We start from the raw sequence: 27,972 nt of genomic DNA, 5'->3' as shown, positions 1-27,972 counted from the left end.
AGACTGATATATCAGACCACATGGAAGTCCTGGGTTGGGCTTGTTAGCATGGAACATGGCTGCCTATCACATGCCAGCACACATGCAAGCTATGGCTGGGGGCCTGAATGGCAGGCTGGATCCCAATACCTGACAGTGAGTGTCAGATCAAGGGATGGGTCACATTAGACTGGGCCATGACACTAACCAGCATGTAAGAGAACCAGGTCTGGGATTGGATTCTGTGGGGGATATGTGGACCTAACCCTCTGAAACTAGAAGTCCCGCTGGTTAGCTTGAGAGTTGGGATGGTAATGGGCTGAGATAGAACTCATGGAACTCATAGATGCTCACTGGTACTGGGGCTGGGAATAAGTGGGGCAGGTCCAGGCTGCAGCACCCACATGAGCACCCTCTATAGGGTGTAGGGCAGACTGGGCTGTATCAGATCATACAAAGGCCAGGATCAATGGGGCAGGCCATGTCAGGTAAGGGCCAAGCACCCTGAGAATGCATGAGATTTGGGTATAGGAGTGGCCCAAGTGGGGGAACCTGGGAAACTCCCCTATTGGGTCATAGGTCCCACTGATGGTCCAGACATGAGTGTTGGGCAGGCTAGGAAGGGTAGCTCTATCCATTTGCAAGTATGTGAGCTGGTTTTGGAAGAGGGTGGACCAGGCAGAGCTGAGCAAACCATAGCCCACTGGCAAGTGCAGAAACCAGGATGGAGTGCAGGTCAGGCTGGGCTAGGCTGCCACACCTTCTGGTTTGCATCAGCCAGGGACAGGAACAGACTGAACTGGTTCAGTACCCGCCAGGTTCTAGTACCCGCCCGTGAGAATCAGGACTAGGGGCCGGCTAAGCCAAGACAGGCTATTGCATCTGAAGGCAAAGGACAAGACAGGGGAGGGGTTATGCCAAGCTGGGTCAGAGCAACCACTGGCATGCATGACATCTATGGCTAGCATTAGACCTGGTTGGGAAGCTAAGAGGAAGCCCTGGTTGGGTTGTGAGTACCACCGGTGAGTGTGGGGGCCAGAGTGGGGACTGTGGTCTGGTCTGGACACTCACAGGAATCAGATCTGGGATCATTTCAGATGAAATTTCTCCCTTAACTAAACTGCTGGACTCAGAACTCTAACCATGGAAGAAATTGCAGGTTCCATGGTCTGACTGTGGCGTGCATGTGTCAGAGCTGGGCCTCCTCAGTGGCTTAGATGGAGCAATGGATAGCATATCTATTTGTACAAGGAGGATATGGCAGTACAAGGGAGCCTGCGGAGGACACCTGGTACCACAACAGAGGACAGAGGACAGAACAAATCGGTCAACTACCCCAGTCAAATTTTGGCAGTAAATATCTGGGCAAATGGAGACTCTAAGGTGGACTATGTCAGCCAGTGGAGTCTGGAGAGATTTCATCACAATTGTTGTGGCAAGATCGACAGCAATTCAGAACTGCTGCACTATGAAAACCACTGGAGCAGGACCCTTGGAGCATGCCCCACATCGGGGACCCTGGGATGGTTCGAAAGACTGGTGTTGCTTCTCCCCTTACCTCTCCCCTCTCCCCAGATATAGGAAGGAAAAAGAGAATGTCAAAACAATGGTCTCACTCACTTTCCTCTAACCTTTGACCCTTTGCACCCTAATCAAATATGTAAAAATTATCAAAAAATGTCTACAACTAAAATATATGCTTATTTCAGTACAAACCTTTCTTGAAATTGATGTATAGTATTTTTTTGTTAATACAAATTATTTGTGAACTTTCTGAATGCATGGATTTATATCACTCACGAATCAACTGGATACATCAAATGTGAAGATGAAAGAAAGGAGGAACGGAGTTAAAGTACTGTAATCTTGAAATGAAGTGCTTAGATGATGATGAGTCAATTTACAGACACTGAAGACAACTAGGTCAGGGGCTGTTAAGAGTACAGAGAAGAGAGAGTTACAGCTATGCTCAAGGCACAGATAAGGTTGGACAGTAGATATGAAGAAGGGCGAAATCTGTCTTTATAAGTTGAATCTGGAATTGGGAAAGGATTTGAGCACCAAGATACTTAATATGTGTAAGACATCACTGGCAGATTAAAGGTTGAGGCAGAATTCAAGGGAGAGAAAAGGCTCAAGAACATAGTTTGGGAACAATAATGGTTAGCAGGACTGCTGAGTGCTGCTGGTCATAGTTGTGGCTGGGGATGGGGAGGTGTCCTGCAGCCTGGTGCCTGACAGAAGCCTTCAGAAGGCAATGGCTTGAAGCCAACTGCAGACTGATGCATCAACCACGTCTTACTATTTCAAAATAGAGTTGTAGAAACAAACTCCAGCAGACTGAAGGTGCAAAATTGTGAAGCAGCATCTACTATGCAAGTCTCAAGTACATACAAACTCTGAAACTCACTGTGGAGTTTTTCCAAATGGAGATTCTGGCTAGATTGCTAAATAACAAGAGAATGCAATGTAAAAAAACCCAAAATACCCCCCCCAAAAAATAACAAAGCAAAATTGTTTACAAACAAAAAGAATATTTTTTGATATCTAAACAGCAAAAGAAAAGAAAATATGTGATGATAAAAGTTTAGAATTCTCCACATATTAGGGTGGAATGTTTACCAACCAATCATTCAGCAATGTATTGAGTGAGCACCTTCTGTGTGCCACTATTCCAGGTAATTGGGCTATACTTTTGCACAGCAGAAAGTATAATTTAATTCTAGAGGGGGAAAAATTAAAGTGAAGCTATTTCCTAGATGGCTAAACACAAATCCTGTTTTGTTTTTAGGTAAGAACAGCAGGAAGACAGTACCCCAAAGCTTGCCTGCTACAATCTCTCCTTAGAGAGATTATAGAGGGAAAACTGGCCCCCTCAGATAATCTAATCACACTCATGAACCCCTCTAGGATCTTTAAGCTACCTTAATTAGAATTTTTATGGGTCTCTCTTTTTATTTTCTAATGTATATCACAGAGGTTATATCACTGAAATAAAAGGAAATGGATAAGCTTTTCCTTTGGAGGCAACTCCAGCTACATACTGAGAGGAGAAAGAAAGAAAACATGATAGGAAGTTGCTAAACTGACAACTGGGGAACAGGGAAGGCTGGACCCTACAGGGAGGAGAAAGTGAGTGATGGCGAATTATGAGTCCTGTGAAGTGGGAAGAGCTTGGTATAACCACAAAACAGGAAGTAAGTCCGTGTGATAGGATGATAGTCAATGGGGAAGAATGGGAGTAGCAATAGACTCAGGTAAAAAAAAACGGCAGGTGGCCAGAGGCAGCAGGGATGTGGTGTGGTGAGGTTCAAAGCAAAACTCAAAGGCTGCGCCACCATGAAGGCCTTCCTGACCCCTCCCTCTCGGTCCTCATTCCTGTTACATGCTCTATGTGTGCAGGCACTCCTGAACCAAAGTGCCATGGCCTACCGATGTCTACTAGCTGCCAGCCAAAAGTGTCTCACAGCACAAATGTGTAGTCTACCTGTATCCACTTAGATAGAATTTCTAATTTCTTAAAGATTAAAAGGCAAAAATGGCCATTTATGCTTATTTGGTTCCAGAAGTCACAGGGAAATCATAAATCAAAGAGTTAGTAGCTTGGAAATAAGACATCATGGAACTTTGTTCACTTTTGATTTTTGTCAGGGTGCAGCCAGAGACAGCTCTGTTGGATCTGGCTTTACCTGAAATCTGTGAACTTCTAAAAGAGGTAAAAGGGGGATAAAGTGACATAGCCCAGGGAGAAATTGCTAGGGTGAACTAGCAACGATGGAATTAACATTCAGTGATGCTCCCTTAGGCTTTAATCAGCAGTTTGGGATGGCTATAATTTTTAACTTGGAGGTATCGTGAACATTCAACCCACTAGTTTTTTCTAGTGAAGAACCTAGGCGTTTCCTGCCTTTTGTGATTCCGCCTTAATGGCTTGGCTGGGGGCTGTGTGAACCTCAGGCCTGATAGTCTACGTGGCACCCGGCAGGACACCTGGCAGGTCACGTAGGCAGACCACTCCTCAGGAAGGAGGTACCTGGTGTTTGATAAGATTCACAGCCCAATAGCTCATCGATTTGTACTTTTTGAAAGTTGCTTGTTTCAAACCCACCAATAGAAGCCTACTAAATCATGACTGTATAATTAATAGCCTGAAATGTATAAGAACTGGGGGGCTTGGGCTCTCGCCCTTGCTTGGCTCTTCTGGCTCACGCTTCTTTTGTCCTCCTTGTGGATCCTTGCAGCCTCGGCTGCGGCTGCCCCTCCCCCGCCCAGCCATGCTGGGCTGGGGGAGGTCGCTGGGTTACCTAGGCTAACCTGAATAAACCACCTTTTTGCCTTAGCACCGACTTCAGACTTGATGATTATCTGGGGGTTTCAAAAAACCGGCACAACACTAGTTAATATTAGGAAAGTAGGGGCCACAGCTGTAGCTCTTTGAGTGATGCTGCGGCCTAAAGTGCTGGCATTCCATAAGGACACTGGTTTGTGTCTGGTTGCTCCAAGTGCTTCAGTCCCTGGCACTCACAAAAGAGACGCACAAGAAGCTCCTGGTTCTTTGTTTTGTCCTGTCCCAGCCCTGGGCTCATTTGGCTATTTGGGGAGTGAACCAGATAGAAGACCTCCATCTCTGTCTATCCGTCCTCTATAACTCTTCCTTCAAATTCATAAAATAAATCTTAAAAATGATTTGGTGGAATATTAAAGGCAGCTAAATAGGTTATTTTTAGACCTGAAGTTGCCCAAGTCCTTAAACAGGAAGGAAAGGATAGGACACAAGCCATAGACTGTCAAGAAGGTAGAATTTCCAAGAGGAGGTGCTTGAAGTCTCTCTATGACCCTCCAGCCAAATGTGCTGACCTATCACATGGGTCACTTCTATCAGTTCCAGCACACACCAAGTTAGTACATTTCTCTAGGAGTAAGCCTTTGGCCAAGTGTTTAAGATGTCACTTAAGGCACTGCGTCTCACACTGGTAGTATCTGGGTTTTATGCCTGGCTCCAGGTTCCTGCCAATACAGACATAAAGGCAGCAATGATGGCATGGGTGCCTAACAGCCATGTGGGCATTCACATGGAACTCCATGTGGAACTCCTGGATTGGATTCTTGGCTTCTGGCTTTGGCCTTTGCCCAGTTTGGGCTGCTATAGGCGTTAGGGAGTGAACCAGCAGATGAGTGGTCAGTCTTTTTCAAACTCTCAAATAAATCTAAAAAAGATTTCTGGGCCTTCCACAAGTCATTTATTCTTCCTGGAATTTTCTCTTGGTCCCACACCCCCTCCCATCTCCCATGCTGACCCTTTTCATCACCTAGGTTGTAGCACATCATCCTCAGAAAAATCTTTCCAAATCATAGGGTAAAATCCAACTACTACCTGCCAAGCATCATTCACCACAACACTTCCTCTCTCAGCTTCTAGCACTGGCTATTTCTATTTTCTGTTTGTTGTAGAGCTTGACTCTCCCTCCAATCAGTAAACTCATGGAAGATAGGAGCGATGCTTTTTTTGAAATTTGAATATTATTAGTTATGGTGTCTTGCATAACCTAGATTAAATGAGTCAGCATATCAACTCACAAAAAGGGAGACATTTTTCACTTTTTTCCCCCTCTAGAAATGTTCTTAAAATATGCCATTGTTTGGGGAAGATTAAAAACATGGGAGTCTGAAATTGGTGCCGGGAAGGAGAGAGTCCTAGGGAAGAAGGCAACACAGTCAGGCTGGTGTCCCCACGGAAGGGCTCACTCACCTTGTCCATGTCACCCAGCCTAGGGAGACTGCACAGACTGACTGCTTCTGGGATTGGGACCAAAGGAAGCTTTTGCCTCATTGTTGGTTCCCCATAGAGCATGTGTGATAGGCACAACAATAAACCATCACTCTGAGGGTCATTCTTTAGGATGTTAGCTGTGGCAGCAATGCCAAGGTCATTGTCCATAGAGAAGGCTGGAGCTGTGACCTGGCTTTAGACACTTCTTAGCAGCATGTATTTGGGATGACCTTTTAATATTTCTAGATTGCAGCCCCATGTCTGTGAAGCCAGAATAATAAAGGTTGCATTTTTCTTCCCAGGCCGTGGGAAAATGAGACAGACTGAGGAGAAAGCAAAGTGTTTTCTAAACTAAGCACAGGAAAGATTATGACAGGAAGGATTATACTTCCCAAATCTCCATTGTCAGGATATTTGCTGTAAAAGCATTTTACCCACATTTTATCTTGAGAGCAGCTAAACAGGCTGTGGAATTACTCAGAACAAAGTAGCATAAATCTCTTCAATATCGAATACTAAACACCATAACCTGACACGGGGGCATCATCCTGGGAAAGGACCCTGAATCCACAGTTCTCACTTTTCTGTTCTTGATGGACAGACGAACATTGAGTACTCGGAGTGTCTCAGAGCATCTGAGCATCACTTTTGTCAGAGCCTTGCAAGGATGTATGTCCCACAGTTTGGATCATGGCTGGATGACTTGGAAGGCAGACTTGGGATGACAGCAGAGGAAAAGAAATTCAGGGATAAACCATTAGGCAGAGCTGTCTCTTGTCACTTGCAGTATGCCACCAAGGCCTGTCCCTGCTAGGGGAGGCAACATTTTCTTCCCCTCACTGAGTCTGGAAATTCTATGTGGGGCTCCTGGTGTAGCAGGCAAGGAGAGCTGAGCTCCCTGCAGTGAATTTTTCTGCTCTGAAAATGCCCCTAGGCCTGCCTCCTCTGTCTTGTAGCTTGCTAGGCTTAAACCCATGGAACACATCTTCCCTTTAGCAATCTCGCTCACTTTTTTCTTGGTGCTGCATATAAATGCAAGTGACACCAAGAAACTGACAATGCCAACTAAAAATAACTTGAAAACACAAACACTTAAGCCTGCCATAAGTCTGGTGTTTTCCATCTGTTGTAGACGCAGTCTTTGAGACTGTCTGGCGCCCAGTTTCAGAGTTAGAGAAGGGTGCAGGGCCAGCTTCTCCACCCTCCTATGTCTGCGTTTTCTTCCATGTCATGGAAGATTCCATATGGAGACCTCTGCCAGGAAGGGGACCTCAGGGATGAGGGAAAATCTGCTGTTATTCTTCTCCCCCCACAAAATGCCTCCCATAATATGCTCTCATTTCATGATAAACTCTGTCTTTCGCTTTGAAATTTAAGTTCAAAAATGGATAAATAAGGATACAAAGGCTAGAGTTCAGAAAAAGGAGAGGCAGGCAGTGTAAATACATCTTATATAAGGCAGATGAATAGATATAAAGTCAACAAGGACCAGACAGGCTTGGAGACAGAGAGTAACATGGCAGAGATTGCTGAAACGGTCTGAGCAACTTTCACCATTGCTGATGGTGCACAAGATGGGAAAATATCACCCAGACAAAACAAATCAAGTTAACCTGACCATCCCTTTATCAAACAACAGCTAGGAGATGAATAAAATGTTTATACTTTATTAATGAATACATACTAAATATTTTGTGACCATGTTAATCCACAGTGAAAACATGGCAAGGGTTTGTAAGTTATAGAGTCAGGAATAGAGTCCCAAGGGGTAGGACACTGGTCCTCAGTCTGATATCCATTAGTGGATTCAGACAGCATTTTGGAAGCACTTCCTATTTAGGAGCTCAGAAGATTACAAAGGTTTTATTGGAACAAATTACTTTTCCTTTTTAGTTTAGAAACTTTCAATGCTTAGACTGAAAAAAAACAAAGACTGGGTTTTACATAAAGTCATTGGGCTGTCTCTGGCACAACAATAATCTGCTTTTCACCCAAGCAGAGGTGGAGGCCCAGACTCTCCAGCAGCCGGGTCTTTGGAGACAGGGCAGTGCAGCTGTTTCTCCACCCCAGAGGGAAGGCAGCAGAGTGCATGCAGTCAGCACTCCATGTGCCATGCTTGTGCAAACACTGCCAAGTGTGCTCTCAGCTAATGTTCACAGCAAGTCCAGCCATCAGGCATTCACATCTTATAGAAGAGGATCCCAAGCCATAGAGAGGCAATTCAGTTTTTGTGACGGGACCTCTAACAGCATGATATGGCCCCAAATGTTTCTCCTTGGCAAATACTGTTCTATCATGGTGTGATATACTTACACACATCCTGCTATACACTAATTGTTTTTTTTTTGAATATATATTGAACTAAGGCTGGACAGAATTACAATAGCTATGCTTGAATAAATCTGTTTACGAGGCACAGGCAAAAGCCTTCAAGCAGTGCTTGATATCTCCAGAACAGGAAGTGGAAAGTCTTGTACTCTGCACCTTCCCTGCTCTAGAAATGATCACTGTACACAGGTCCCAGACTGTTGCATGTGCATCTGGGTACTTATGCACACATGTACTCCGAGGTATTTGAGGATTTTCCATGTTTTCAGAAATGGGATGATGTTACACTTCCCCTAGTAGGAGTTACAGGGCTGATCTGACTCATGTTCCCTTGACTCAGATTCTCAGGCTTCTTTCAAAAGATGTGGAATGAGGAGGGATAAACTCAAGACCAAGTAATCTACTCACCCAAGCTCATGGTTCTAACCCATCCCATGTTTACAGAAGTTTCCCCAATTCTAGTTTCAGTCCCTCTCAATCCTTTACCCCAGGACTGTCCCTTTTCTGCCTCAAACCTTTCAAGGCCATCTCTGACCCATATACTAAAGTCAATTCTACTCTGCGTAACATTCAAGGACCCCCTTCTGTCTTCTCCACTCCTGCTGGCTTTGCCTGTTCAGCTGTACAGGTGACTACCTGCCTTTAATTTGAACCATTATTACCTCCTTTTGTCTTTGTGCAAATCAAAACCTTTCTCACCTGCACTGATCCAGTTCCTCTGTGCCAACTTCCAGGTCAGTTTATTATCACCTCCTGGAAGAACCCATGTCTAACTTTCTCATGGTCTTTGTGAGTTACACTTTCTTCAAACTGTGTTATGAACATATGATTACAGCCTGTCTTCTCAGTATAATGCAAAATCTTTAAGGAAGAAAATGCAAGCTTCTACATCTTGTATAGTTAGAACTTTCAACACCCCAAAATCAGTAGCCTTTGTATACACAAACAATCCATGGCTTATGAAAGAACTTTTAAGATCAATCCCATCCACAATAGCTACAAAAATTTAAATACCTCGGAATAAGTTTAATCAAGGATGTGAGGGATCTCTATGATGAAAATTATGAAACATTAAAGAAAAAATAGAAGATACCAAAACAAAAAAAGCCTTCCATGTTCATGGATTGCTAGAATATTAAAGTGTCCATACCACTGAAACTAATCTACAGATTCAATATGATCCCACTGATCCCAATAAAACACCTATGATGTACTTCTCCGACATAGGGAAAAAACCCTTAAACTCATATGGAAAACAAGAGACCCAAAACAGCTAACATAGTCTTCAAAACCAAAAACAGATCTGGAGGCATCACTTCAAAATGTCCTACAGAGCAGCTGTACACAAAACAGACTGGTACTGGAGCAAACACAGACTTGTAAAAAAACGGAACAGAACAGAACTCCTAGGGATCTGCACAAGTTACTGCCAACTAATTTTTCAGGAATAAGCCAAAATCAATCCATAGAGAAAGGATAGTCTCTAACAAATGATGCCGGGAAAATCAAGTGTTATGTATGCTGAGGTATGAAAAAAGTCCCCTACCTTACACCATTTCTAAAAATCAACTCTAAATGGATCAAAGCTCTAGATCATTGAGACGATACCATCAAATTATTAGAGGAAAGCATCATGAACACTCTGCAATACAGACAAATCCAAACTTCTTAAAAAAAAACTCCAAAAGCACAATCAAAACAAAAATATATGGAAATGCATCAAACTAAACGCTTCTATTCCACAAAGGAAATCATCAACAAAATGAAGCCAATAGAACGGTAGAATATATTTACAAAGTAAACATGTGATACAGGATTAATATCCATGATCTATCAAGAGCCCAAGAAACTTAACAACAAAACAAGCAATTTAGTTTAGATATGGACAAAAGAATGAACAGGGAGTTTCTCCAAGGATGAAGTTCAAATGTTCTACAGACTTATGAGAGAATTTTCAGGTCCACTAGCCATCAGGGAAATGAAAATAAAACCACAATGTGCTTTTACCTCAATCCAGTTAGAGTGTTTATCACCAGAAAAACAACAAAAACACTATAAATGCTGATGAAGAGCACTGTTGGAAGAAATGTAAACTATTGCAATGATTATTGAAGACATTAGGGAGAATCCTCAGAAATAGGAAAATCTATCTACACAATGACCCAGTCATCTCACAATTGGGAGTTCAAATGAAATGAAATTGGCATATCAGTTATCTGTATCCCGATGTTTATTCCAGCCCAATTCACAATGGAGAAGAAATGAAATCAGCCTACATGCCCATCAATAGATAACCCGATAAAGCAAATGTGGTATATATACACTACAGTGTACTACTCAGCAATAAAAACAAATGAAATCTTGTCTTTTGCATCTAAATGGATTCCAGCAGAAATCATCATGCTTAGTGAAATAAGGCAGTTCTTAAAAGACAAATAATGTGGATGCCTCCCTCATGGGTTACCACTCCCACTGGTGAGCATGAAAACCAGGACCGGGGCAGACATGGCTGGACAGAACAGTACCCAGCAGCATGTGTGTGGGCTGCATAGTGGGGCTGGTTGGGTTGAACTAGGCTTCAATGCCCACTGACATGTCTGAGAGCTGAATGGAAAGTGGGACAGTTGGACTAGTCTGCTGAACATAATGGCAAGCATGGAAACCAGGGCAGGGGCTAGCCTCGTGGGGGTTATTCTGGGTCGCTCTGACTAGGCTGCAGCTCCCACTGGTTTGTGTGAGTGCTGAGTGTGAGGTAGGCACAATCAGGCTGGACTGTAACACCCATTGGTTTGTGTATAAGACAGGGCTGGAAACAGAACTGACCCAGCAATTGCAACCACCAGCATATGCATAAGCTGATTGGGGCGACAGTACAGGGGACCCTGTACTGGCATGCAAACACAAGCATCAGGTCTGGGATCACCTCAGCTAGAGTTTCTTTGGTGACCCCTCCAACTGAACTGATCTCCAGAACCCCAATCATGAAGAGAAGTGCAGGTTCCATGGTCTGAACATGGCATGCATGTGTCAAAGATGAGCCTCCTCAGAGGCTCAGACGGAACAGTGGACAGTATAAAGGTGTATATGAAGGAAATGCGGCCCATTGGAATCTGCAGAAGATATTTGGTACCACAATAGAGGACAGAGGACAGAAAAAAATCAATCATTTGCCCCAGCCAAGTGTTGGCAATGAAGATCTGGGCAAATAGAGACCCTAAGCTGGACTATGTCAGCCAGTGGATTGTGGAGAGATTTCATCATGCTTGGAATGGTGAGATTGCCAGCAATTCAGAACTGTTGAACTATTGAAACCACTTAAGCAGTGCCCCCAGAGAAAAGCCCCAAGTTGGGGACCCTGGGATGGTTGGGAGGCTGGATGGGGCTTCTCCCTTTATGTCCTCTCTTACTCCAGAAACAGAAATACAAATAATGTGGAAACAATGGTCTCATCCACTTCCCTGTAGCACTTGACCCTTTGTGCTCTAATCAATTATGAAGATTATGAAAAAAAAAAACCACCAAAATATTATCTTTTCTCTGATCTATGGTAAGTAATACACAGCACACAAAACTGTAATTTATAGGTATGAAAATGACATTCAACGATGATTGTGTACGGCATTTTCTTACACAATAGTAAACTAAATGTACTTGTCTATAACATAGAAGTAAGTTATTAAGTTATGGCAATAGCTGTTGCTTCAGGCTAGACCTCCAATCCCAACTTCACATCAGTATTGAAATTGATGATGTGATGTGTTCGTGTTGACAGGGCATCCAGAATGTGTTTCAGAGATCAAATGGGTTGGGGTGTTATAGACACGGAGAGCTAATTTGGGTGATTGTTTATTCATTGTCATTATTGTTTCAGTAAATGATTATCTCAAGTTGTACACCCAAACTATGGGACAAACAAGAAATATACAATTTCAGTGCATTTAAACATGTTTCAGTTGTAGCTAAATACCCAAGATTTTACAATAGCAATGCCCCAAACTCTCTTCTTATTCCTTCCCTTTACTTATTTCATGTTTTTTTTTCCAGGTTCATCCTCTGGAAAGATGATAATGGGCAGATAGGTAGCTAGTAGATAGATAAGAGAGAACGAGAGAGAGAGACACATACGCACAGACATGGGGGTAGAATAATGTTAGATAATATCCTCCAACCTATGATCACACGAGGAAACACATAGTCTGAATATTTGGAAAACAGGTCCACCAAAACATTCTTACTTAAACTTGCTTAGCATCTAGAGCTGATAGCTAACAACAATAACAACAACAACTCCTTGAATTGCTTGAAAAAAATTAGGTTTTCTAAATTAAAAAAAAAAAAAAACCTGTCTGCGGTTTAAACTGTGTGTGAAATCAGAAAAGAGACTATTTTGCTTCCTAATGAGAATGAGAGACTGACCCATATGATCACCACAAGTCACGTGTGGCTGCAGAATCGTCGAAGGGTTCAGATGGGCTGTGAGTGTGAAATCCTATGATTCTGAAAACTTGTTACCAAAATATGAAAAACAGACCATTAGGTGTTTTTACTGATGTCATGCTGAAATAATACTTTGGATGTACCACATTACATAAAATACCTTTAAAATTAATTTTATATGCTTTTTTACATTTTTGCTTGGTTATGGAGAAATTTAAACCAAACACAATGGCTCACATGCATGGCTTGGAGCATACACTTCTCTATAGGATGGAGGTAGTTTAGAGATGTACATATCCCAGAGATGAGAGTATACTGCTTTGTACCCTAAATTTTCACGTCCTTTGGTGAACTGCTCTCTAAAATGTTGAAACATGTTTCCTTTGTCTTGAACATGAAATGGCAAGAGGACAGACTTTTGCTTTCAATTTGCAGCTTGCTGTGAGGCATGTGGGACACACTGGCACTTACAGACTCACATATTCTGGAGTTCTAGAATTAGTGTGCTGATTTCAATAGCCAGAGTGTTTATTCTTATCAGTGGGACTGCATTCACTTGCCTGGGCTGCCATTATTTTCCTCTTCTTTGAATGGCCATGGGTTGGAAATTAATTAGATCGTTGGCAAACCCAAGAATAAAAAGATCCAGAATAGGGTCTAAGTGGCGCCACCAGTAGAAGTGGTAACTTTGGGGAGATCCAGCTGAATTATCCTGGTTTGTTTCTTTGTTGAATTCCAATTAAACATCTTTGATGCCTAGGTTCTAAAACTTAGGGATGCTACTGTACATTTAGGATGTTATTTTATATTTCAATCACTGGTTTAGCCAATTATTTGGAGAAACCATGCAGCACAAGAAAATAAAGGCTGCATAAGCCAGAAGCTTCAATTCAAGTTGTAACTGTGTAGTTAACTGACTGAATAACCCCATTCTTCTAGCAGCTAAGACATAGTCTTCTGGTCTGGCAAGTAAGGATTCTCAAGTTTGTTTTGTGTCTCAGAGGCCTGCTGTGAAGTGTAAATGAATCACTTATCATGGGAGAGTTCTAAATGTATAAAAGTTCTTACTGAGAACTATGACCCTATTAACATTGTATCCATGTGTTAGTTTATCTTAATCTTGCTGTTAGGAAGCCAGATTTCACCCACAAGAGTCTGAGAATGGAATATAGACCCATCATTTCCAGAACAAACTTAATTAGCACTCAAGCAATTCAGAAGGGGAAGAATATTCTGAGGCAGTTCCTAAGTTCCAAATATGGTACATTCAACTTTGATGAAAACAACACAGACATAATTTAGCAATTTGTGGGTGGCGGGGTTAAGAAGGTCGTACAAAAGTAGTGCAAAGCAATGGAGCTCATTTCCTACACACAGTTTGCAGAATGAATTAAAGCTTCAGAAAGGCCTTTAAAAATATGACAGAATTGGTGTTAGTGAATTCAACAATAAAAGACTGAAGTGACAGCTAATTATAATAATAGATGCTTGAGCTGTAACAGTTGAAGTATGCCGAATGATTTATGGGTCTAAGAGTAGTGTTCTTGCAAGTCATTGTATCAAGATAATGTATGCCATTTTTTTCCAATTAAACTATGAAAGCCATGAAGTAAGAAAAATGGGCAATAAAATTCACCTAAGTGAATCTTTGTTAATATAGTTGTTAAAATAAATGCATTTCCTAGGTCTGACTGAGCCCTCAAAGAAATCCTGTGAAACATTTTTAATAAACATTCACTGAGCACAAGAAAATCTGTGGGTTCAAATTCAGCAAACTTTGCCATTTGAATTTTGAATTTTATGTCAATATTACTTTTAAGAATTTTCATAAAATTTTTTTTTCTGCATTATCCTCTAACGAACATATTTTTAAGTAGTGTGAGGATAATGCCAGGGATGGTACTCCATTGAGGTGGACCAGCTTTTGGGGACAGCCACTGCTTTGCCACCAAGCCCTGCTGAAAGACTGAGTATCTGTGGCCAGGCTCCTGGGTGTGACACATTTACACTGGTGAGAAACGAGAGGTGTCCTAATGCCTGCTGATTATGCTAGTAGACTGATGATGTTGGTGCCAATAATGATGCTTAGTTCACATCTTCTGAGCTTACAGGCTTAGAGGAAGAAGCCACAGCCACCTACTTCTTGTCATCTTTTCCTGCGTAGTAATATGGAAACCCTTCTGGTACCTAGAAAATTTCCCTCACTGATTCCCATTCCATGCCTGGGCCATAGAACTAATTTGTTTGTAAGGCTGACCTGAGCATTGCTGGATGGCTTTAGGGTCAAAAAATTCTTCCTTACCTTGACTTAAATCCATTTTCCTTTAATTTGTAATTTTTCAATGAGAGTTTGCAAATGATACTTAGAATTACGTCATTACGGGATGTGATTTTGTTAATTCATGCCATGATGCAATAAAATTGAAAAACACATATGAAAAGGAATCAGGACGTGTTCAAGTTAGAACCACAAGCCCGCAACATGCAATGACCAGCTCAGGAGGCCAACCTATGGAATGCAGCATTCATCCCAGACAGTCAGATCCCTGCCCATATGGCAAGCCATCCCAAATGGGCAAGGTAGCCAATCTCTCCCATTCAGATCCTGTTTCCACCAGTGCAACAGCAACGGAAATCCACTTCTTTTTTTCCCACTATAAAGCATCCCCACTCCTGTGCTTGCCCTGCTTATCCCCATCTGAGTTGTCTTCACCTTTTGCCTCATTCCTCTTCAACTTTCTGTCTTTGACAATGGTCTCTTGGACATACTGAAATATCTTTACACCAGGTTTCTAAAATCTAAGATTGTACTTCTGTTCTGCAGATTTGTGCCATATATTCATTCCATCACCTACTTTCTAGATATTACCATTAATGTCAGTCTTAAACTACAAGTTTTACACACAGAATGGATAACCACACCTAAAACATGTAGGATGAAGTTCTATGGAGAAAACATTGAAGACTGTTCTCTTCAGAGGGACACGTGCCCTAACCAGGCCTTGTATTTAGGGGTAAATCTGGGGAGATCTGTGAAATTTTTGAGGAAGATAATAAATGCATGTAAGTGCCTTAGGAATTCCCCTAATCCATTGTGGTTGAACACTCTAATCCAGAAAGGAAATGAATTCTAATCACCTACTCTAATGTATTGAGCAGCAACTATACTGCAACACATAGTGTTAGGCACATTTTAGTATTGCATTTGATTTCCCTAACAATTGTTGGAGCACAGTATTATTAACTCAACTGTAGAGAAGTACAAATGGAAACTCAGGATTAAGTTATTTTATCCAAGTTGAATAATACAACTTAAAGCCATGGAAAAAAATTCAAGTTTAGACCTACCAAATTCCAACCACAATATAACACTGCAAAATAAGTTTATAAACAGCCAAATAAAGTAGGCAAAACAGTGGATGTAGATGTAGCCTCTGCTTTTAGAAGTATGGTGACAAGAGGACGGGAGACAAAAATTTCTACAGACCTATAGGCTACCTCTTAAGAAAATAATCAATTTATTTCGAAGGCAGACTGATAGGGAAGGGGAGAGGGAGTCAGATGAGAATTCTCTTCATACTAGTTTACTCCCTAAATTCCCACCAGACCCAGGCTGGACCAAAGGCAGGAGCCAAGAACTCCATACAGCTATCTTCTATGGTATTTGAGCCATCACCTTCTAGGAATGTTAAGCATCATATGTGAATTCTACATATTTCATTTCAACATGGATTAAAAGCAATTGGAAAAAAGAGATTAAGATCGAGATCTTAAGACATGCCATGTATGGATATGTCAGACTAGCACGCCATTTAGAACATAATGAAGAAGTAGGGGTTAAAGGGACAAAGAGAGGTTAGACAAAAATGTTTGAAAAGAAAAACGTTCAGTTAGAATTGGCCTTTTTGCTACATTTCAGCTCAGAAAAGGTAAACAGAGGAGATCAAATGATGCTTTAATTTTGTCATGTAATTGTATAAGCAGACTATAGCAGAGTAAGCTAACTTTCAAAGAGTGTTACCCACAGGAGACCAGGGTAAAGAATTTCCTATTTGTTGGACAGGCAGATGTAAAGAGAAAAGGAGAGAAAGATCTTGCTGGTTCATTATCCAAGTGACTGTAACAACAGCCAGAGCTCTTCGGGTCTCCCAAATGGGTACAGGGTCCCAAACGCTTGTGACATTCTCTGCTGCTTTCCCAGGGCACAAGCAGGGAGCTGGATCGGAAGTGGAGCAGCTAGGACACAAACCAGTGCCCTTACAGGATCCCAGCACTTCAAGGAGGAGGGTTAGCCAATTGAGCCACCATGCCAAACCTGCTATTTATTTGCCTTTGGAACAATATTATTTGTCAAATTTTAAAATTGTAGAAAATGTGCATGATTTAGTTATTGTAAATGCAGTATGCTTTTACTAAAAACAGAGACTTTCATCCCCTCATTTACTTTTAAATGAATATGCAAACAAAAATGATCTTTATGAGAAGTGCAGGTAATCTTTAAAATGAGCATGGGGAGAATTAATCATGTGTTGTCCCTCATTACCCACTTCCTAAGGAATATTAATGATTTTCCCCTGTATTTGCAGTTGACTTGCTTTTTTTTTTTTTTTTTTTTGGTTCTGATACCTAGTTACCTGTATTGCTTATGTGCACTTCCGTAGGAGCTAAAACATGCCTTTCAAAGCTCATCAACTCCAGGGAAAACGTCAGCTCAGTGACAGCAAGGAACTGGATAACATAATGGGCCACAGCACAGTGACCTCCTCCTGTAAACTGACAAGCACACTGGATCGTCAAAATCTGCCTCAGCCCTTTGTTCTTTTAATTGAAAAAAATAGGGAGAAGGAAGGAGAAGGAAAGGGAACTGAAGACATGCTAAGCACTGATGCGTTTTCCCACTGTTATTATCTACCTATAATCTCAACCCATGGGAATATTTGAAAAAAGTGGCAGTGTTCAGTGAGGCATAAGGACTATGGCTTGTGCTTGTCTAGCTAGAAATAGGAGAAATAGCAGCTATCCTTAAGCAGTAGCTTTAAGGTTAGTGAGGACTATTGGGGTGCCTGAGCTATTAAATTTAGCCACCTTGGTCTGTCTCTGCCGTTTCTCCAATCAGTACGCCCCTTTGTTCTGCTAGTCTGCATTTCTGTGCACAGAATGGTCCTCCATGCTGGCCTAGCTCCAGATGCTGGAAGCAATGTCCAGTCTGTCTTCCTTCTGGCTCTTATCTCAAGCCCATCAGTCACAGTGACACAGCCTGGTATGTCTCCATGTCTCAACTTTCCAGTTCTTGTAGCTACCATCTGTAGCAGCCTAGGTTCTCCAAAGAAATAGAATCAGTAAACATACCAAAGTCCCTTGAAATTCACAGGTGGTTGGTTCATACAAAAATCTAAGGACACTCAATTTCTTTACATAAAATGGTGCAGATTCATATGATATGCATATACCCTCTGGTATAATTTACATTATTTCTAGATTATTTATAGAATGTATAAATTATATAAATGCAAATACACTGTAAATGCATCATGAATGGTTATTGTCCTGTATTGCTTATAGAATAAGTCAGAATAGAAAGGCAGAATCTATACAAGACAAATGCATTTCTCCCCTAATAATTTTCTCTGTGCTTGGTTGAATCTACAGATTAAAACCCACAGATGCAGTGGGCTGACTACACATACACAACAGCACATAAACACTCACAAGGACACATATGAGGGTATTTCAGAGAGTTTGTGCAAAGTGGAATTAAAAGACAAGTTTATCTGGGTGCAAATATTTTTTGAAATTCATGCATAGTTTTTTTCATCATATGCATTTTGTACAAACCCTGGAAAACACTTCACATGCATCAATTTCAAAAAGCTTTGCACTAAAACACCTTATCTTTTATCCCATTTTCCACAAACTTTTTGGAGAAGTACCCATGTGTATATTGTGTGTGTGTGTGCATATACATACATATACATTTGTGCATGTGTACACAGAAAAAGCTGTTGCCCCATACATAACTGGGAGATTGGCAAGTCTAACATCTGTAGGACAGGCAGTGGACTGCAAACTCAGGCAGGGTTTCTATGCTGCAGTCTTGAAAAGACTTGCTTCATCTTCAGGAGCCATCACCTAACCCACCTCTTCATTGTTAAACCCTTCAACTCACTGCATGAAGCCATCTGCATCCCACAGAAAGATGTGCTTTGTTCAAATCTACCGATAAAAATGGGCATCACATCTAGTAAACACCTTCCCAGCAATATCCAGCTCCATGTTTGACCAAACAACTGGACACTGCCATCTCACAAAGTTGTCACACAGGATCTACCTATACAGTTATCATTTAGTCCTCTGCGTCCCCTCCCTTGTAGCAGTCAGTCCCTCCTCTTCCCCGCTCCCTGTACATTTTTCTCTGTAATTGCTCCAGCGCAGTCATGCACCAATTACAGATCGGCAGTGGTTGCCACTGGGCCGGCAAGTCCAAACCTATGCCCTACCCTGGACATCTAGATTATTCTTGCCTTTCTCAGTTTGGGACATTTTGCTCTTCCAAGAAGTTGTTTCTGGATCTAACATCCCACATTTGCCTACAACTTGACATTTTTTTCTCCCAATGCTCCTCTCTTGTTCACCTCACTCACATGGCTGTGCCCACCAGCTTCAATTCCACCTTCTGTCTGTGGCTTTTGCTCTTATAGTCTGTAGGAATTTTCTTCTTCCCAAGCCCCAGAGTACTTAGTGTGGTACTCCTTAATTTCCTCTGAGGTAGGGCCCCTCTTTAGAAGCGCTCCATGTTGGGCTTCATGCTCTCGTCACCATGTTGAAAATTTTTCATCATTTTTTTTTAAACATGAGACCTCACCTTTTCATTTTGTACTGGGTCCCCCAAATTAAGTTGCTAATGCAGTTATTGGGCACACACCTTACCTGATCATGTCCACTTTAAATAATGATTGAAAACTATATTTGCAAACTGGTCTGTAACATTGTGATCAGTGCCTTTTTTTTTCAATTCTTTGAATGCAGTAAATGTACAATAAATACCTATTAATTATCTTTACCACGAGAGTCTAAGCTCTGTCTTGCCAGTTGTCCAGTATGTTGCTAAGAAACAGAGCTCTATTATTATTAGCAATGGACTCACATGCTCCTGCATACCAAGAACTGGCTTCTTTTCATATTTAACTATCAGCTCCTTTCACACTATAGGTAAGCTGAGATTAAACACACATTAACACAGTTTGAATAAACCTGTTCCTATTCATTCGAATTACATTATAAAACACTAGTTAAAAATTTCCCCACTCTAGGGATGTCAGATTTCTGTGACCAGTGAACCTATTAAACCTGACCTTCAACTTTACGCCAGTGGTTCATTTCAGTGAGTTTGTTCCAAAAAATTATAAATGTAACTTTTTCTAAAAGCATGATTTTCACATTTTCTTTCCCAGCTTTTCTTATTTCAGCATCACGCCTCCACAGCCCTATGGTTTGAAGACTGCTGTGCCTTTTTCTTTCAGCTTCACTTAGCACTTGGTCTTTTGTTTGCTTTGTTAAGAGCTGGGTTTTTGTTTCCCCCATACTGTTTTTAGGAACTTCTGAGAGTCATAAAACCAAGTCCCTCCATGGAAGGCCTGTGGTGGGGTTCACTTTCTTCCTGCAAGACTCCCAGTGGTCAAGAATTCTAGGGGAGTACCTGATGGTGTGGAGGCTGCAGGGAGTATAAAAGCCAACACATGCTGACCTCTTGGTCTTTGAAATTCTACTCAGAGAGCAAGTGTCACTGCAGAACTGAAGGATTAAGCAACAGTAGGTGTCATTCTACTACCACTTCACCTTGGCATTGCAACTGGAAAGGTGTGAGTGAATGAATGTTGTTAGATTTTTCTTCAAGAAATATAAAAGAGAGAAGAAACCTGTAACTTAATATAAAAACAGAATTATTTTTCTTAAAGAATTTAAAACTAAGTGGGAGTGGGCATTTGGCCTAGCAGTAGGATGACCATGTTCCACATGCCCTCAATCCAAGACCTGGATTGAGTTCCCAGCTACTGGTTTCAGTTCCCAGATGCCATGGGGGAACCAGCAGGTGGGGGCTCTTTCTGCCCATCTTTGTTTCTCTATGCCTCTCAAATCAATAAATAGAAGCCAGCATTGTCACATCCATAAAGGGTGCCTGGTTTGTGTGCTGGCTTTTCCTCTTCGAAAAAAGTTCCCTGTGGTGTTTCTAGGAAGGAAGCAAAGGATAGCTCAGGTGTTTGGGACCCTGGCAGCCATGTGGGAAATTTGGATGGAGTTCTAGGTTCCTGGCTTCAGACTGGCCCAGCCCCAGTCATTGTAGCCATTTAAGCAGTGAACTAACAGATGGAAGATCTCTCTCATCTTTCCTTTCTCTGAAAACAAATAACTTTTTAAAACAAATAAAGAAAAATACTAAATAGTAACAGGTTAATAAGAGTGAGAGACTCAGAACTGAACAGCCTGGGTTTAAATCCTAGCATTGCCACGTCCTATAAGGCAACCTTGGATACATGACAAACTTGTGCTCAGATTCTTCTTTGATTCAATAAAGTGACAGTAATATTTACAAGAAAGGTTGCTGTGATTTTTGAATAATTCATATCATTTGCACAGTTAGAAGAATGCCCAGTATAAAGACCCCAGTACACTAAAGCTGTTGTTACCACCAGTTTTATCTTACTTATCATAGATCTGAGATAACAGTTGAAAGCAAAGATTGTGGATTTCACTGGATAACCTCACAAAATACAAAGCTAATGACCCTGGCTGAATCTGACACTTGAAAAATGCATTGTAACTCTTCCATAACTGTTAGCCCTGCACAGAAATTTGCACAAATTAAAATCTGCTCTAACATATGGGTCTTGCTGACTAATGTCTTTCATCACATCAAGAAAAGTCCCACATAATCAAGTAGAGTTGAAAGGCAGATGCGTTCAAGGTGGATGACTAAGTGCAATAACACTATTCCCGGAACTATGGAAAGGGGCAGATGGGATGTGGCAGACAGCAGGCAGTGTTTGTGCACAAGTGTGAAAGGGCAGAAAAGGGGAGGTGTAGCTGTGACAGAGGTCCCAAGAAGGCGGGCAGCTCACGTATGGAGGCAGGAAAGCTAACGGACTGCTAGACGCTCATATGCCAGAGTTTTAAATCCTACCTATTTACTAGCTTATCTCACCCATCCAACTCCATGAAAAAATACCTCTTTTCAAGATGAAAATTTTTAAAAAAAATGCTAAAAGAATATGAATGAGATCTATTGTAGTTTGTAAGGGTTTGGTTTAGCACAGAAAAATGAGAAAATGGGAACTTTGGATTGATTTACATCCGAGTCTTAAATTGTTACAATTATATCTCGGTCTTAAGTTGCTGGTCTGAAATGTCCACTCTGCCAACTCAACTGCTGACTGAAAGAACACGAGAACCATCTTTAAATGCTTCTTATACTGATTAATGAGCATTTTATTTTATGTTATCAGAAAAAGGACAAAGCTAGGCAATGAGATTTGTTGCGTCTGCACTCTTCCAATATTACGTTTACTAGGAAGGTAGAGATTATAATTAGGTGTCATGACAAGTGAAAAAAAAAATCTACAAACCCATTAGTACCACACATGGCACGTAAACAAAGAGCCTTTCTGTAAAGATTTCTTCTATTTTCCTTGTTGCCTCTTGTTCTGATCCCAGGAATCCAACCTGCTCTTAAATTTACAATGAGCAGTCAAATGCAAGTGTCCACAAGAGAAGCCCAAATGGCTAAGATTATCAACACCTGCCAAGGTCCCACCAACCTACACTTATAGTCAGGTCAGGTACTCTTCTCCAACCAGCACAAGGTGGCTCTCCCTCAGGCACAGTTTGCACCCACCAGCTGGTGAGCCAGACACTCATCCTTCTTCTTTATAAGAAGCTGTTCTGAGTGTCAGCACTTACTCATGCTTTCCTATCTGTGAATTCATGGTGTATTGTAAATTACATTTCTGTCTTAATCCCTGTATTACATTTACTCCAGATCTAAGAAATATTGTATTCATCCAAAGTTTTTGAAGTATAACTTTGTTAGTAATATTTGAGCTGAAGGAGAGAAACCTAAAATATCTACCCTGTTTATTCCTTCTCATTGTGCAGCTTAGCATCTCAGATCAACCAAGGCATGAGCCCAGATCAGTGACACATCTAAACTGATGCCACCTTCAGCAGCATATGAACACATTACAACACCTGACGTTGCTATTGACAGTGACATGGTGCTAACCGGCTTAAGGAAAGGAACCAATGTGAAATAGAGGACTGCCTCCCAGTGCTTTCTCATGTGCACTGATTCTTTACATCCCTGGGCTGTTACGAACGGAAGCTATGAACATAATCTACAGCCATCACCTTGAAGATTCAGGTTTTGGAAACACAAATCACATATCAACATGCACTCAGGCCTGCGGGAACAGCACGTGACTCACAAAGCAAGGAAGCAAGGGCAGTTGTTTCTTGCTCTGTTTTGTCCTTTCATTTTTAGCAACACTGACTCTGACAAGGAAAGGTTCATCTTATCAACACTCAACACAAGTGAGTCACTTAAACCTACACACTGAGAAGTCAGCAAGGTTGAAGGTTTTAGTTCCCTCAAGCACGGCACAGGTGGCTCAGCCCCCCGTTTGGATGCTGACAGAACTTGGAGTTTAGACAATGTGGAAAGATTACCTGTCCCAGAGATTGCCAGTCCAAGCCAGCACTGCCGATATACACATGCTGTTTGTCCACAATCCAGAAGGAGGACTGCAGCCGGCCCTTGTTGTAGGCGGTCATGTTCATGTACGTCACCTCGGCCCCTAGGAGTTCAAGGAGAGCCTGTCAGCCTCTGCTTCGAGTTATGGAACTGGCAACCAGTCATCTAGCAGCAGTGACACTCCTGGCTTGCCATCAACCAACCATCAGGGAAGTCAAATATTGAAGTTACAGTTGGTACAAGGAATGAACAGCTTTAAGGCACTCATTTGTTCCCCAAAAGAAAAAAAAATACAAAGGAGGGGAGAAAGATTTTCTTTGTTTATTTGTGGGGGAGGCTGTGAACACAGTCACAAGATCAGGACTTCTCAAGTTACCCAGATTTATATTAAAACCCTGGCTCTATCATGAGATAGGGGTACCATACACTATATTTAAAAATTTGGATTCATCTTAATATAATTTTTGCAATCAAGGAAGATGTCAGTATTGTTCATCATTTCACCTCCCTACAAAAAAACTGACCTTCTGTGCTTCACACCCGTTATTTCACCACTTCACCTGCCTTTACTTTTTTTTTTTTTTTTTTACAAAAAAAATCTCTTCTTACTCCCTCCTGAGGTTTTCTTTGAGAAATATTCTGTCAGGTGAATTTAGGACTCCTTTATGTATCATTTGCATCCTTTACCTTCAATCTTGGTTATACTATAGCTTAGGTAATCTTAATTGGATTGAATAACTAATGACCTCTGATCTTCTTATATCTGGGTAATTGAAACTTTCTCTGGCTTTGGAAAATTTTTAATTCCTTGAATATGCTTACTACATTTTTAAAAGCATCTTTTAGAATAAAGTTTTACTTGAAAGGCAGAGTTGCTGAGGGCAGAGAAACACACACACACAGATTGATTGATTGATTGATTGATTGATTGTTTTCATCTACTGGTTCACTCACTAAATAGCCACAATGGCTGCAGCCAAGCTGATCTGAATCAGGAACAGGGAGCTTCCTTCTAGTTTCCCGCATTGTAATTGTAACTTTCACGCATCCAGATATTGCCAAAACTATGTTGTGCAACTGTGCATGGGTTGCCTTTGGAATCACAAGACTAGTTTCTAGGAGCGCTCTTGTTCCCTCTGGCCTCCCCATATTGTTCTAACAACTAGGATATTCAGCTTCCAGAGGGACAGTGCACTTTGATAACTATCTCGTAGTCCAACAGTTAAGCTTCCTGTAGAAACGGCTGATTTCAGGAACTATCAGGCTTCAAAATAAGACATACTTATCCCCACCAAAACAAAACAAAACAACTTCAAACCTAAACTTGCTTAAGAACAAAGTCTGCCTAAATTATATTCCCTTAATTATGCTTAAGCATAAAATAATTCTATATTCAAAATGGATCAGGAAAAATATTATCTTCAGGGGCTCATCAGTTATGTTTAAAAGTGTGGGAGGCTGGCAGCCAGAGCATACACTTATGAATTGCTTCTTCCTTCTCTCCCCCAAACTTGCTCAGGTCATGCCCCTCATTATGCTGCGTGGAGAATGAGGGTTTTTCCAAGGTTGATGTGTCAGTGCCAGGATGCATGCAAAGAAGCCTGCCTTTGAGACTCCGGGGCTGAGGCAGCGCCAGGGAGCATGGGGGCTCAGAAGATATAAATAAGGTCTATTTTCATGGCAAAGTCCACACCTCCATCTTTTTCAGTTATCCGATGCTCTATGCTGACAGAAAGCTCCATACCCCAACCTGCTGGACTTTGGAGATGACAAAGCCATTCACATTGTACACACAGGGAGCTGGATGGGAAGTTCTAATCTTGGCTGCTGCATTTGCAATCTAGCTCCCTGCTTGTTGTCTGGGAAAGCAGTCGAGGACAGCCCAAAGCCTTGGGACCCTGCACCCACACAGGAGAGCTGGAAGAAGCTTCAAGTTCCTGGCTTCTGACTAGCTCAGCTCCCACCATTGCAGACACTTGGGGAGTGAATCAGCAGATGTAAGATTTTCCTCTCTGTCTCTCCTCTTCTCTATAGGTCTGACTTTCCAATAAAAAAAAATAAATCTTTAAAAGTAGAAAGAAACTGTACTTATGTATAATTTATGGATGTTGTGTATCTTATTATGGGGTCACATGTGATTCTAGAACAGAGAGTAATTCCCCTCCTTGAATAAATAAATAAATTTAAAAGGGAAAAACCAATTCTTATTTTTTTAATTGTAAAATCAGCTATACAGAGAGGAGGACAGACAGAGAAGATGATCTTCTATCTGATGATTTACTCGCCAAGTGACCGCAATGCTAGAGCTGAGTCATTTAGAAGCCAGGAGCCTTTCTGGGTCTTCCATATGGGTGCAGGGTCCCAACCATTTGGGCTGTCCTTGACTGCTTTCCCAGGCTACAAGCAGGGAGCTGGATGGGAAGTGGAGCTGCCAAGATTAGAACTGGTGCCCATATGGGATCCCGGTGCATTCAAGGCATTCAAGATGAGGACTTTAGCCACTAGTCCATTGTGCTGGGCCCCAGCTCTTAATGTTTTTAAGAAATTATATTCAATTTACTTCAAGCTTAGCCATTAAGATGAAATACTAAAATCATTAAAAACATTTCATTATACTTGTATATTACTTTATAAAGAATGATAAATGACAGAAAATGAGTTCATTCTCTGGTTAAATAGCCTTGTGTCAGTTTAAGGGACCAATTTTCCTGATGCCTACAGTATGAAGTAGCTGAGATTCAGGTTTTATTATAAATGCAGGGCTCTTCACACTTCTTGCTCAAAGACACACAGCAATCAGAATTACTCCAGCATTCTATGGGGGTGTTACTTAAGCTGATGCTTGAAATAAGTCTACCAGAAGAGACTGGTTTTTAGAGAGGCCGTCTTCAACATTCTTCTTTAACAGAGGATAAAAGGAAAATAGGAGAAAGAAAAAAGGGTAGATTGAGGATGGAAGAAAACAAAGCAGGGAGGAAAGAAAGGGGAGGGAGAAAGAGAAAGAAAGGAGTGGGGGAAGGAAGAGAAAAAGGAAGAAGGAGTGAGCAGAGGAGGGAGGAAGGGAGCGAAGGGCGGAAGGAAGTGAACTCAATGACAGGATGAACTTCGTTAACTCCAACTACTAGCACAGAGTTGGTCATATTTGGAGGAATAAATGAATGAACAAAAATTGGCAATGTGCTGTGTGTGTTTTTCTCCATGTGCATGACTCTCTTCTCCTATCTGTGATCTTTGTGTCTCTGATGAACTGACTGAGCACTTCAGCAGTGGCTTTCAGGGTAATCAGAGTCCTTACTAAACAGCAGAGGAGCTGGAATTGTGAAGGAAGTAACCTAGAATAACAATCCAGTAGGTAAGGCTGCCACTTGTGGTGCTGGCATTCCGTAGGAGCTCTGGTTTGAGTCCCAGTTGTTCCACTTTTGATTCAGTTCCCAGCATTTAAGAAATCAAAGGATGGCCCAAGCACTTGGGCCCCTGCTTCATATCATGGCTCCTAGCTTCTTATCAACCCAGCTGTGGCCACTGTGGCTATTTGGGGAAAAAACTAGTGGATGGAAGACATCTCTCTCCAGCTCCACCTTTTTGAATAAATGGCTCTATTAAAAAAATTAAAGTCTGAAAATATTTCCATTTCAAGCCAAATTCAAAACAAAATGAAAAAAAAGTTAAACAGGTCTAACTAACATGATTTTAAACAAAACTTCTAAATGTTATCATTTTGATCATTCCTTTCTTTGAAAACTAAGAATTTCAATTTTTTCATGCCTTTTCCAGAAAAAAAAAATGGCAATATTGTCTTCTTCCATCCCAAAGGAAATGGAATCTGTTACTTTATCAAGCTGTGGCAGAACCCAGAAGAGGGGAGGACTGGCGGGTTCCTTTTCAACATTCACTATATCCAGCTTTGTATTCCATGACTGGATGGACCTCCTCTACTGGCTGCTTTCTGCAACTCTAAGAATTGTCAGGAATTCTTCAGTCTTCCTGAGTCCAATACCTTCCCCAGTGCTACCCATGGCCATGGTTCTGAATACCCATGTCAAGCCCTGGCTGCAGGACAGCAGCAGTAACACTGACATTCATTCTGAGGGGGAACACTGGATAAAATTTAGACCACATATTAGGCAAGGACAACAAGAATCAGAGAGCTGAATGAGTGAGGGATCCAAGTCCAGCAACCATGTAAGGTGGGGGTACAGGTGGTCCAGATGAAGGCCTCGAGATGCAACCTTTTGGGAATTCTCTCACCTCTTCAGGTTTTCCTGCTCATCTCCTGAAGTTTGTTAGCATCTGATGCATCCTGCCTGTTTTATGTTTGTCCCTTTCTCAGCTGTAAACTCCCTCTGTAAGCTTAACTAAGGATGGGAAGACAGAGAGTAAAAGACATGAAGAAGAATAAGAGGAAAGGTCTGGAATAAAAATGTTACAGAAGATACCTCTAGATAGTCTCTGACATAGAATAAAGGGCCCAGTGATGAGCTTTGGTGAGCCACTTAGCAGCTGAGTGTTTCTGAATGAGTCATTCACCTTTCCTTGCTTCAGTTTTGTCCTGAAGAAAATGCAGAAGTAGTAAAAGGAGACCTGTTAGAAGTACTGCAAACTACAAATGAGATAGCAGTTTGAAACACCTGCATGGGGCAGGGCTCAGAAAACTGAATTTGTTTGTAGTTGTCTTTGGTGACCATTCATCTCAAGAGTCATCTGGTTAGCATTT

General features: G+C 41.5%; 1 protein-coding gene across 1 annotated transcript in view; it reads right to left on the bottom strand.

Moving 5' to 3' along the window:
- PLD5 (phospholipase D family member 5) overlaps nucleotides 1-27,972 on the bottom strand; it is a 316,875-nt gene that overhangs the window by 55,278 nt on the left and 233,625 nt on the right. The window contains exon 5 of the mRNA XM_040967871.1: nucleotides 23,234-23,361. Within this exon, the coding sequence (XP_040823805.1) occupies nucleotides 23,234-23,361 (128 nt within the window). The remainder of the gene's footprint in view (nucleotides 1-23,233; nucleotides 23,362-27,972) is intronic.

This window comes from Ochotona curzoniae, unplaced genomic scaffold (assembly GCF_017591425.1).
Source record: "Ochotona curzoniae isolate NIBS_2020 unplaced genomic scaffold, NIBS_Ocur_1.0 scaffold_4683, whole genome shotgun sequence".
Lineage (NCBI taxonomy): Eukaryota > Metazoa > Chordata > Mammalia > Lagomorpha > Ochotonidae > Ochotona > Ochotona curzoniae.
This window is presented reverse-complemented; position numbering and strand designations above follow the sequence as displayed.